Source organism: Corythoichthys intestinalis, chromosome 7 (genome assembly GCF_030265065.1).
Source record: "Corythoichthys intestinalis isolate RoL2023-P3 chromosome 7, ASM3026506v1, whole genome shotgun sequence".
In the NCBI taxonomy this organism is placed as follows: domain Eukaryota; kingdom Metazoa; phylum Chordata; class Actinopteri; order Syngnathiformes; family Syngnathidae; genus Corythoichthys; species Corythoichthys intestinalis.
The window spans coordinates 19,130,344-19,143,494 of record NC_080401.1 but is presented as its reverse complement, the minus strand read 5'-3'; the positions used below and the strand labels follow the sequence as shown (position 1 = coordinate 19,143,494).

At 38.7% G+C, this 13,151-nt stretch overlaps 1 protein-coding gene across 4 annotated transcripts; it reads left to right on the top strand.

Annotated features, from left to right (window-relative positions):
• Window positions 1-5,523: 5,523 nt before the first annotated feature.
• Window positions 5,524-13,151, top strand: LOC130919255 (protein ANKUB1-like). 4 transcript variants are annotated; one of them, XM_057841808.1, is made up of 5 exons: window positions 5,524-5,613; window positions 5,778-5,912; window positions 9,530-9,749; window positions 10,085-10,199; window positions 12,191-13,151. In XM_057841808.1, the coding sequence occupies exons 1-5, from the start codon at window positions 5,524-5,526 to the stop codon at window positions 12,270-12,272; spliced, it is 642 nt and encodes a 213-aa protein (XP_057697791.1). In that variant the 3' UTR covers window positions 12,273-13,151. The 4 variants fall into 4 exon arrangements, with proteins under 4 accessions (XP_057697791.1, XP_057697790.1, XP_057697787.1 ...); XM_057841807.1 differs by having other exon boundaries at window positions 10,085-10,253; XM_057841804.1 differs by lacking the exon at window positions 12,191-13,151 and adding an exon at window positions 10,291-11,287.

The following is a 13,151-nucleotide window of genomic DNA, read 5'->3' as shown; positions in this document are numbered from 1 at the left end:
GGTTGAGCGAGGGATGGGTCACACAGAAAGGTAAGGTGAAGCACGGAGCTGTAATATAGTGCTTAAAGAGTTAAAAGATCTCTGCTGGCTGCAGGGGAAAAAAAATCCACTTGCTCCCCCCACACATGCAGACATCAGACCATTGTCTTGAAGGGCCTGTTAAAGTGTGCAGGGGCCTGCGAATGATTGTCCACTAGCACACCCCACGCCCGTTGAACGGTCCACTCGGGTGGTCACTGTTCACATTTGTTCCACCACCGCTCCAACCTCCCGCCAGTCAGCAGCTCTGATGGACTCTAGCTCACCTGCAACCCTAATGCAGACAATTACTAAAGAAAAAGATGATGGAGCATGTCAAGCTATCATCCTGTGCAGTTTTGACAAACGCTATGTATCTTTTAGAGTTAAACTTGGATCTCCATCTTTTAGCACAGCAATGACCCAACAAAAACCTTTCAAATGGCACATGCAAATGACAAGTTTTCCTGTAAAACTTTATTCAACAGCTGTTAAACTCTATCAAAGAACACTCAAACATGTTTGGCACTGCCTCAATACAAAGTGAAAGCAGTAAAGAGTTCTTTTCTTTCTCTTTAGTGTGACTGGAAATGCAGTTGACGTCAGATGGTTGTTTTTCTGGAGTGCTTTTCCAAGAAATGGGGGGAAAAAAGATGTAGGTACAGTACTTTTTCATTATAGACCTCCACATCAGATTTGAACAAAAACAGCAATGTTGTGATTGATCAATCAGCCTTAAAGGTGCACAGTGTAGGATTTGCACTTCAATTTTTCATGAAATGGACATCATTTTTAAATAGACATTAAAGGAACATGTTTTTTGGAAATACTTCTAAAATGGATCTCAATAGTTCGTATTTTAAAAGACGATTTACACGTCGCAAATTTGTTCTTGTTTTTCTTTCGTGTTCATCATCAGTCAATCACAAGACCAGTTTCCAGTCTTCGTCCGGGTTGCCGCAACTCTGTACGCCCCCGTAAACTAGGGCTGCACCAACACTGACAAACAGTCGGAATCATATTTACTACTCAAGCAAGAAAAATAAATAAAATAAAAAAAACGTTTCAAATCCTAAGGGACTCAAGAAACCAAGAGAAGCAAAACAAGAATATGCATTCATTTGTGTACACTCCACCCCTCCCAATCACTTATCTTTCTGACCCGATCCCCGCCCCCCACATGGTGTCAACTGAAAATACAACTAGCTAACGATAGCACCAACATATTCATATACACTCAAAAAAATGGGGTGTTGAACTGACATAAAAAAATTATGGAAAGAATTTGCACCTGATACTATTGCTTTCCTTCAGCATTTAGCAATTGTGTCCTTTTAACATAAAGCACACATGTCTAGCCAACGTTAGGCCCTCATGTTGAGCGAACATAACGCACTCTTGTTGAGCCAACATAAGGCACTCATGTTCACCCCAAAAAACATGTTGAACCGACATTAAAGAAATACATAATTTGCACCTGATTAAATTGCTTTCCTTCAGTATTTAGTGATTATGTTCTTTTAACATAAAGCACACATGTTTAGCCAACATAAGGCACAACTAGGGCTGTCAAATTTATCGTGTTAATGGGCGGTAATTCATTTTCTTAATTAATCACGTTAAAAAATAATTAACGCATGCATGGAACGACTCACTCACGCATTGCCGCAAACAGACTACTATGACGCCGTTTTACGTATATCCAGAGCTAAGAGGCAGTGACAAGTGAGTGGAGTGGATACAGGCATTCATTTGGACCGTGCTTTTAATTGCCAATAGCTTTGACATCTTTTCCACAACAATTATAACTATTGAAGCGAGCGACGTGGGGAAGAATGACAGGAGTTGATCTAACACCCTGCATTGTACACAACGCAGAGAAGATATAGCCTTTGCAGCCACCACACACAGTCATGGTTGTCCCACTTCCCATCATGCATTTGGGCAGAACATTTAATTCACTACAGTATCATTTACTGAAAGCTCAACAAATAGACTACATGGCAATATTTAGTCACAGTATATAAACTCACATTTATCCTGTAAGAATCTATCCGTGGATCCCTTTCACAGAAAGAATGTTAATAATGTGAATGCCATCTTGTGGATTATTGCTATAATAAACAAATACAGTACTTATGTGCAGTATGTTGAATGCATATATCCGTCTTGTCTTATCTTTCCATTCCAACAATAATTTACAGAAAAATATGGCATGTTTTAGAAATGGTTTGAATTGCGATTAATTACGATTAATTAATTTATAAGCTGTGATTAACTCAATTAAAATTTTAAATTTTAATCATTTGACAGCCCTAATTTTAATGTAAATAGCCGTCAATGGCATCAATTTATATATGCCTAAATGGAATCTAGTACATTGGCATCAATAGTAGCGACATTCATAATAGTCAATGGCATGGTTTCACATAGCTGTCAGTGGTATTGACTTAGGCACCAGTTCAGTGTCAATGGTCACTGTAATGGTAAGTGGTCCAAAATCACAACCACCTATGTTTTCCTGTCATTGAAAATGAAGGGAAAATGCTTGCCATTAAAAATGAATGGAATTCCGGTCATTTTTATATTTGAATGGTGCCGGTCGGTCAAACGGTTTGGAGTCTCCAGTGCGCCGAAAAAACGAGGATAATAAGATTATGAAGTAAAGAAATAAAAATAAAGTTGAGGAATTTTACTAGCTGGGCCTGTGCCTTGCAAAGCCCCATCTATGAGGTGTCACTTATTTTTTCAGGGAGTTAGCAACCCTACTTTTAAATCTTGCGAGAAATGACGAGAATGTTGCAATTGGCTGGAAAGGCACGTTAACATTATGTTGCATCAACATGATCTAATCTAGCTACTCATTCATTGTTCATGTTTATGTATGGACTGCATGATTTAATCATGCTCACCTTGGAAACATGATGTGTTCTTGCTGAAAATGCACATTGTTTTTTAGTAAATTTTACAACCTACCGGAGTAATTTTTTTCAGTGTAGTTCAGGCATAGTGCAGGCATTCAATGTACAGTATTTCTTTTTGTTGTTTTTGCTTCTTCTGTCGCTCTCTCCTTTTTTTTCTTTTGTCCCACCCATAACCCCTTCCTGTTCGCTGCGTTCTCCTAAAAACGATAAACGAGGCACGTTGAATGATCACAATGGGAGAATGTCATACTCCCATGTGATACATTAAAACTGTACAGACCAATCAGACACTCAGATTTCCATTCTCCGTGTCAGGCAGCTGAACAGGACAGGTTTAAAAAAACATTTTTTAAAAAGAATATGCATTTATTTGGCGTGGTTCTGCCGATACTATGTTATATAGCACGTAGCTCTATCAACCGGGGCAAAGATAAAGTCTTTACTTGTGCATATATTTAGTCGTTAATGGAAATTAAAATGGATGGAGCATTTAAATTGTCTTTCTGGATGCTGTCAATGCATTTTACAGTGTGTTTATACATTGAGAAAAGTATCCCTCCCTCACTTCGGTCATGGTGACATAAACTAACTTGAACCTCATATCACAGCTCTTTCAATCGTCATTACCAGATGTTGGCATTATTACCATACATTCAAAACATCTTACATGAAAATTAAAAATAAGCAGTGTTGGGAATAACGCCATTATAAATAACGCTGTTACATAACGGCATTATTTTTTCAGTAACGGGTTAATCTAACCAATTCTTTTTTCCACCGTTACAAAGCCGTTACCGTTACTGACGGTCAAAAGCGGTGCGTTACTTACTCTTAATAAATTGAAGAAACTACCAGCAGTAGCGAGTCTACTCTGCTCTGTTTATTTGTCGTCCAAGACTTGGGGTGCGTTCAGGTTCGAGAATAGCGCACGTACTTCTTAAGACTCCAGTCCGTTTGTCCCTGCTCATTCAATTAGACAATGCTTTCCAAAGCTTGCTAACGTTTCTGTGTTTGCTACACCGGAAAGCTAGCCTCGTTCCCATCCCCCACTGTCAGCCAGCAAGAATGCCTCTTCCATCTTGAGGACGGCAGACGCTTTGAGGGTGACAGGAGGAGTAGGGCGACAAGGCTACCTGAATGCACCCCCTGGATAGATGCGATGGAAGTGATTGTGATTGGCTGAGAGTTAGTCTTTTGTCATGGTAAGCCAATCAGAGCCGGTGTTTTCACACACAAATCGGAACAGCGCGTGCGGCAAACACACACACGCAAAACAGATGCAGAGGGATATGATGGAAGAGCATTCAGAGGAAAATTTGTCTTTTAAGAGGTAGAGATATAAACACTATTTCAAGTTGGTCGAAATTAAAGGAAAGAACGTGCATGTAAAGTGTAATTTATGTCCCGGGGCAAAGCTTTTGTCGACATCTGTGGTAAGCAATTCAAATCTGCTGAAGCACCTAACAACTACACACGCTACCACAAAGCTAGTGGCGAAAAATCTTACTGTTTATTTTTGTTGGACTTCAAGTGTAGGATAAATCTGTTGCTGGTGAAGTGCAATAAATATTACAAGGTTCTATAACACAGCTACCTGTCTGTTTTTCTCTATTCAACTGACTCGAATACTGCTCAGAAAATTCTTTGACATACAACAACTTGTTTTTAAAGTAATGGAAATTGTTACTTTCCCTGGTAACTAGTTACTTTTACTATAGAGTAATTCAGTTACTAACTCAGTTACTTTTTGGAAGAAGTAGTGAGTAACTATAACTAATTACTTTTTTAAAGTAACGTGCCCAACACTGAAAACAAGATATATTTTCTGCAGAGGATTCGTCACTTGCCACTAAGAGTTATTTTCCTGCAGGTTCTCCAATGTGAAGTGGTATTTTGGGAACCCGAAGGGTGAGGGCATTTTGTGATAGTCAATATTTTGATCAAGTTGCAGTACCAGTTTTGGTCATCAATCCTACATTGTGCACCTTTAAGAGTACTTGAAGAAAGTATCATTTAAAATTTTGCACTGTATTATCTTGCATTTTATGTCCATTTTCTCGAAGTCAGAATTCTGGAATTCAGGATTAATGTTACAGGATTTCAGGGTCAGAGTTACTCCTAATCAGGTGTTTACAGTATAAGATGTGCTGTCATATGATATAATCCTTGAACCATAAAAAATACGTGAATGCTCATTAACATTCCCATGAGCACTTTAAAAATGAGATCTGTACCTGAACTTTGAAACGTGTGCATACACGCGCTCTTGTGGTTTTCGTAAATAAGACTAATCGAAACACACACAGATAACCTAAATTTGAAGCAGTGTTCTTTTAACTTACAAGCCCATGTAGTGTTATATTGAGCTCAATAATAACTGATCTTGCACTGCTTGAAAAATATGTTGTTTTTTTGTACATGAGTCGAATAGTAAAATTTCATTTTGCTGGTAGTTTAAAGCATTAAGCTTTTCTCTTAAGCCCACCTTTCATTGACTCCACCCTGAAGCCCCCTTATATTGGTCTCATCAGTGAGACACATGGGAGCACGAAAGTCAGGCACACAGACGTCTATTCTGGCTATGAGGATCTTCGTCTGCTTCGAGGACTCATGGGAGTCTTTTGACATCTCTGCAGGTCAGACAGTGGGGTCCTTTAAACAGATGGTGAAGGTAAGTGTCTTTTTAGGACAGATGTTCTACTCACTTCACTTCATGTTTTAAACAGAAAAATTGAAAAGCATTGTGTTTTATATTTAAGCCATTATGAAATATCACAAATATTTTACACGGAAGTCCGTTTGGTTGACCCAGTATTTTCTTGATATATTCTGTAGGAGTCTTTTCTTGTACAACTAACCAATGGCAACCAATACCTGGAACTGAACTATGGCGGTGCAGCGCTCCAAGATTGTTGGGCTCTGTGTGACGTAGGGGTTAGGAGGGGCAGCACCATAAAAGCCAACATTAAGGTATTCACACTTTTTGGCTGAGGTTTGAGAGCTGTGTGCTGTAAACACAATCAGTTTACAGTCATTGACACAATTAAAGGAAGATGAGCTGTATCTTTTCCACTCTCAACCAATTTATGACATGAAAGATTTAAGACCTAACTTTTTTTGTACCATTAAAGTACTTTAAAAGTTCCTCAATTTGTTAACCGAATTTTAATCATACGTATTTGTTCTTTTATGACTAAAATTTTTTACTCAAAAGTTGGATATGGATTTGAAGGTTTTCAAATTGATTATGAATTTGTTTTTTGGACACAAAGAATGCCATGACCTTTTCAGTTCAGACTCTAGCGTATACCTTTTGAGGTCTAGCTCACAGTACAGGGAATGTTTTAAGCATAATTTAAACATTCATAACAAAAAAATAATATAGCTACCAGTACTAGCAATCCATAATCAACAGGAATCAGTATAACCAATCATACTTTGAAGCCATTTCTTGTTGCAGTCAATTTCAGTCCTGGATCTACATATATGTCAAACATTTCCTGTCCGAAATCTGTCGTATTCTTTTATAATAGTGCCATTAACAGAGCTAATATGTTCCATGACATCATACAAGATAATGGTTTGTACACTTAAATTTCTTAGATGCCTTCTCCACGTCCTCAGATTCTGTACTGGTTTACACATGTGTGTGCAGGGGTAGGGATGGGAATCGAAATCCGATTCCAATTCGGAACCGGTTCCTAGTGTTTCAAGGCCTCGACATCACAATGAAAAAGCCTTATTGATCCCTTTAACGAGTCCTGAAGACGCATATTGCGTTGTGACTGTCTTGTTGTCCAAACGCATCAAACTAGCATGGCGCCAAGAACCACCCGCTCCAAAGTTTGGCTACACTTCACCAGGAAAGAGGGTGAAAATGAAAGGTTACGATGGTTTAGCACGAAGAACGAGCATTGCAGCCGTAAATGTAACAATGACAGCACGTAGGTTCAAACGCTCGAAAGTGTGTCTTCACTTCACGAGGAAAAATTACAACAAAACGACTTGCAATCATTGCAAGGTGGAGATAACTGCATCGGGAGGGAAGGTGGAGATAACTGCATCGGGAGGGAATAGACTGCACTGTCCTCACCGAGACAGCTATACAGCGAGCTAAACTCCGAAATTACGATACAGAGGACGTTGGTATAATTTGCTGACTTTATTCAACCATCACTTGAAGAGTGAAATTAAAAATAGAAATGAAACAAATCAATTTTGTCCCCAATAACAAACAGGTTTGCACCAACGTAAATCAGCGATGATTAGCTACTAATTCAGTAATAACAACACAGTTAGCATGCGTTCGCTAGCATTAGCACATCGTTCAAACCACTACATAACTGGATTTAAGTGTCCGATCGCGAGTGGAAACACACAACAACAATGCAAAAGATGATACATATAGGCGTTGCCTCTGTAGATATTTTACAAGCATTAACAAAGAACGTAGGGTCGTAGCAGTGCTTCCCTCTCTCACTAACTCGCTCACTCGCTTGGATGCGGCATTTCTTCTTCTTCGCGTGTAAGCGCGCTCTTCTTCACGTGCGAGCGTTCTTCTTCGCGTGAGGACGCGCAAGGGCGCCCCCACTTGAGCGTGAAAGCACCATAAAAACTAAAAGGCATGCATTTCAATATACAGTGGTACCTCTACATACGAAGTTAATCCGTTCCAGGACCTTGTTTGTAAGTCGAAATGGTCGTATGTCGAGCAGGATTTTCCCATAGGAATACATTATAATTCCATTAATTCGTTCCACAGTCCAAAAACCTGCACTAAATCCTTAAAAAATACTGCTGGTGCTATTACAAATGGCAATTACACGTAGCAAAACAAATAAATTATAAATCAAAATTGGAATAATGTAATAAAAAGAATAATAATAATTCCTGTAATAGTGTAACGAATCGGGTTCTAATAAGGCGGACGTTTATTTGTGTACCTGAACGCACCGCGGGGCTCACGTGCCAGAGACGGACCGGTGAGTTGAGTTTCACTTTCACTTTGAATGTTCTCTTGAGAACAGCAGACAGCATGCGTTTTGTGTTGAATAAGTTGTGAAAGAAATGATGAAAGCTGGCGATTTCTTTGGAGACAATAAGAATTGTCAGCTTAATTTATAAAGACTGGCGAACGATGGTCGGAGGAGGACCGTGGAGATGTATTGTTGAGCCATTTCACGGATGCCCACCCCACGCTCATATTTTTCTGTCATTTGCATCTTCATTTCGAAGGTAAGCATCAACTTTTTCCTTGTTTCACCACCTGTACCAACCTTTTCTGAAACCTGTGTTGATTTGTCACACAAGAAAATCCGCCGTGCATTCGTCTGCGGTGCTGCCATTGTCGTCGTATTTCGAGCATGTCGTCGGATGTAGAAACAAATGGCGAGTCAAATTTTGCGTCGGATGTCGAAAAGTTCGTGTGTCGAAGCGATCGTATGTAGAGGTACCACTGTACTGGTAAATAATACACTTTAACAGGGGTCCCCAAACTACGGCCCGCCCCGACATTTGGTCCGGCCCCCTGAACAATACCAGAGAGCATTCTGAATATATATATATTTTTATACAATAGTGTTATTTATTTTCTGGCCTTTTTCTATGAAGAACTCAGAGAGGGTTATTTGGTTATTATCTATTTGATTAATAGTGTTATTATTAATAATTATTATTATATTATATTATTATTATTATTTTATTTACTTTTGTTCCGTGAAATATCCAGAAAGGGTTATTTGATTGTGGCTTTCTGAAAAACAATATTTTTTTTACATTTAGGCACTCCTGCAATCGTCACCTTTTTTCTGTTACAAACTGACCCTGGCCCCTCATCAGAGAAGGGAAAAGTTATGCGGCCCTTACTGGAAAAAGTTTGGGGACCCCTGCAAGTTTAACACATATTGCTAACGGCAGACCAACGACCTACAGTATATGCCAATATATACCAATATTTTTTATTTCTATTAGAAAAATGTTTCAGTAAAATGTTAAACATTGTAAGGTTGTGACTTCTGATTAAACAAACTCGATGCCAATCAAAACGTTTGTTCTTCTTTTCCCCCAAATTAGAATCGATAAGAGAATCGATAAAGAATCGAATCGTTAAGCAATATCGATAATGGAATCGGAATCGTAAAAATCCTATCAATTCCCATCCCTATGCAGGGGTGTATATACACACACTAGTATATAACCTGCACCTGACTATAAGCCGGACCGACCAAATTTGACAAGAAAACCATATTTGTTTACATATGAACTGCACTTGACTAGACTATAAGCAGCAGATATCCAAATTTTATTATTGGTTATTTACACCAAGACATGTAGCTCATTAGTCTGTAAAAATCTGTAAATCAGCCACAAATGACTATGAAGCATTACGTTTTTAAAAGTATGCGTTTATTATCCGAAAATCACAGTATATGTTTAAAATCAATATTTTATTTTAGTAATGAAGGCGATATAATTATTGCAGTTACAGTACTGTTTTTCCTTAAACTATTGAAGGAAAGAAAAAATTATAAATGAAACAGAAATCTTTCATCAATTCTTTTGTTCTTTGTCCTTTTTTTGCCCTCCAGATTTATCAGAGACCTTTGGTGTACGTCTTCAATGTTGTGACAGGAGAAACCTTACCAGTTATGGATCCCTCTGAAATATGTCAAAATATGTCAGTGGCCCAATTAAAAACGGCAGTTTCTGCACAGAGTGGACTCCCCGTCTGTGCCTTTAGACTAACTACATCTGCTGGAGTTCAACTATACGATTGCAACACCCTACAAGACTATGCCATCGCAATGGGTAATGCTCACCATTTTCTTGGGAAAAAAAACTACAACAAGAAGATAATACATTTCTCTCTCAAAAAAGTGCAAATAATAATAAATAACTGTCGAGTCTCACCCAGTATTTGTTCACTATTTCTTTGATTTATTATTTAGCATTATTAATTGCTCATCACTGAGACATTGTGAAAAGTTGAGCTAGACAGTTGACACACTATACTATAATGAGTCTTTAATGACTATTCTAGTACGTTAAAGTTCCACATAGAACAATGCAATTTTTGTGTGATCCAAAAAACCAGTGAACTACAAAAAATGATAAAATGGATTTGTGCGTTGTTTCTATCACAGGTGCAAAACTTCGTTTGGATACATGGGATGGCTGGGTGGAATACCTCCAAGGTTGCCTCCTTGGTCACAGAGCAACAGTCCAGAATCATTTATCAGAGGAGAGACTTGTTATGAGGTCAGACCAACATCATGCATGTCACAGGCCCTTCATCATATACAGTATCCTACTGTAAGTTCACATTAACTCTCGCTAATAATTTTTTCAGGTTTCAACTGCGGGTAGCACTCTACATTGCGGCATTTTTTGGCCACTTGGAGCTAGCAGATTGGTTATTGCGTAGAGGTGCACACGCTTATGAGCCAGTCGGGGTCCATCCATGCCGCCAGTGGTGCCACCAGACTGCCCACAAAAACACGAGAAGATGCCCCATCCATGTAGCTGCAGAGAACAATCAGCTCCTCATCCTCAAGCTATTTGTCACCAAGAATGCTATGACTTTAGCATGTTGGGATGCGGATGGACTGGACCCTTTGAAAATTGCTATTCGACATAGACACAGAGAGTGTGTGTACTATCTAGCAGAAAAGCTATGTTCGGTGGTGTCCCTGGTAAATGGTTCCCTGCCAATGCGAATCTACCTTCAGATGAGGCGTTGGCTACTCTCAGTGAAGCGAAGAATGGCCTCAACTTGCTACCAGTATTGCTTTAACGGCAAAGTGCTGTTGGTAGATGGCTTCACTCAGCCAAACATGTCCTCCAAACCAAAGAGAGCAGAAGCCGAACGAAGAAACAGAAACTTAGTTTTTTCCAACAACAGGGTGTTGCCACATCTTCAAAGCAAGCTGCCCGTGAAACCTGCTGGCTTTAATAAAGAGCTAACGAGGAAGCCAAAACACAGTGGTTTGGGTGACACCAATGAAGAAGACAGTGGCCTATCTAGCTGCCAATATTCACTCCCACCTCTGACCAGAAAACACATTCCATGGCAAGCATTTGTTGGCACATCACCAACCGTCTTCAACACGCCTATGCACCCCGGAGGCCGAACAGCCAGAGAAAATGCAATATACTTCTTGACAGTCTCTAGGTTTCTATTCTTCCTATTTTATATCTTATTCCAGTGTTTCACATTTGGTGTTGAGTCGAGGTACCTATTTTAACAAGGACAAAATCTCACGCCATTGCACCAAATGTGGTAACGTACTATTCGCTAGTAAGCCACTTAACTGTTTTGTGTGTCATTATGGATATAGTAGCTGGCAGAGATAGTGAAACTAATAATACAAATAAATCATTTCCAGTGGAAATGAACAATTGGATGATTTTCCTTGGCAAACTTGATGATCTCTTATGGAACACTGGTTGGGCATTATTGGTTTCTCATAGACTTCATAATGATATTGACAGGACACGAGGTGCGGGGCCGATTAATAGGGGGCCTATCTCCGTCAAAGCTGACCGAGTAGAAACACAGACAAAGAGCTTTTTCCGTTGAAAATTCTTGTGAATAAATGCTTAAAGCCCCGAATTCTTTATAGGTATGGACGTAAAACAGTCTCGATTCTTTGTTTGAAGAGCAAAGAACTGGGCAGTTACATAAATATGTCGAATGTGCTGCGGCCTCCTTATAAAAAACAAATAGCTTTTTCCATTGAAAATTCTTGTGAATAAATGCTTAAATCCCTGAATACTTTATAGATATGGAGGTAAAACAGTCTCGATTCTTGGTTAAAAGCAAAAAAACCATGCAGTTAGCATTTATTTTACGTAAATATTTAGTAAATATTACACCCAATTTCATAGCGGCTAATTTTTCTCATTGATTTTTTTTTCACAACATTTCAAAATGCAGGCATGGTACAAAGATATCATAATTACCTTGAATCCTCGAACAAATCACTCCTGAGACAATCCTTCCTGTTTGTATGCGGTGCAGCTTTCGTACTTTTTCAACCTAAATCCGGAATTAGATCGCTGCGTGTGCGTGTTTGAGAATAATATAGTTTTATGTAGTCTAAATCTAAATTTCTTTTTACCACACAATATGTGACCATAAAGATTGATCCAATTGGATCAGCCAGTCCTACAGCAAATCAACAAGTCTTTGAAATATAAATAAATTATAATTTATTTTATTTACTAATGGATGTTTTTCTTTCATACAGTGCCTTCACAGAGAAGCCTTGGTTGAAGCAGCTGAACATCGCTCGAACACTTGCCAGGAAACACATCCAAAGCATGCCTTGATTTTATTATCTCTCAAAAATTAGTTAACCACATTCTATCTAGTGGAAACCCCATTGCCACCAGAGTCCCCACTCTACTGAACAAAAGCAGTTGATTAAGAAATCCTTTGCAGTGACAAATGAGAATGTTTTCTCAGGCTTTAAACATCACTCCCCTTTCTGTGGCAAGGACACTGTGGAATAAAATAAGTGTGATTACATTTCAAAGACAAGTTCAACTGAAGGCTGGCAGGAATGATTTAAATTTCCTTGTTCTTTTCACCCCTGCTAGATGTTGCGAGTAAGCGTAAACAAATTATATCCTTCTGTATTTCTGATTCATAATCAATAGTACAGTACAGTGGTACCTCTACTTAAGAACGTATCTTCATACAGCATTTTCAGGTTAAGACACGCCTCAATGGGAAAATATTGCCTCTTGTTAAGAAAGAAATTGCTGGATAAGAAATGCAAAAATACAGTATGGCTGATACTCGCAGCTCCCATTGTTAACTGAACGTAACGCACTTATACTGTAGTTGCTCTTCCATTGGCTATTGCCTAGCATTCCTGGCATCCAATTGGCTGAGAGGGACCTCTACTGTATGTGTATGTGTGTATCCCAGCGTCCTTTTCATTCGCCTCCTCGTGTTCCGACAGCTTTACATGAGCATATTAACTTCGATTATTTACTCTATTCTTGTTTTTTTACATTATGCACAACTCAGATTTTATGTTGATTGTGTAATAATGTAATTGTAACATGTATTTGTTACGTGTTTTGATGCATTTTTATGCAATATAAAAGATTTATGTCTTAATTTTGGGGGGCTTGAAACAGATTAGGGCATTTAGATGGAAAACGCGTCTCTACTTACAGAATTTTCAAGTTAAGAAACTA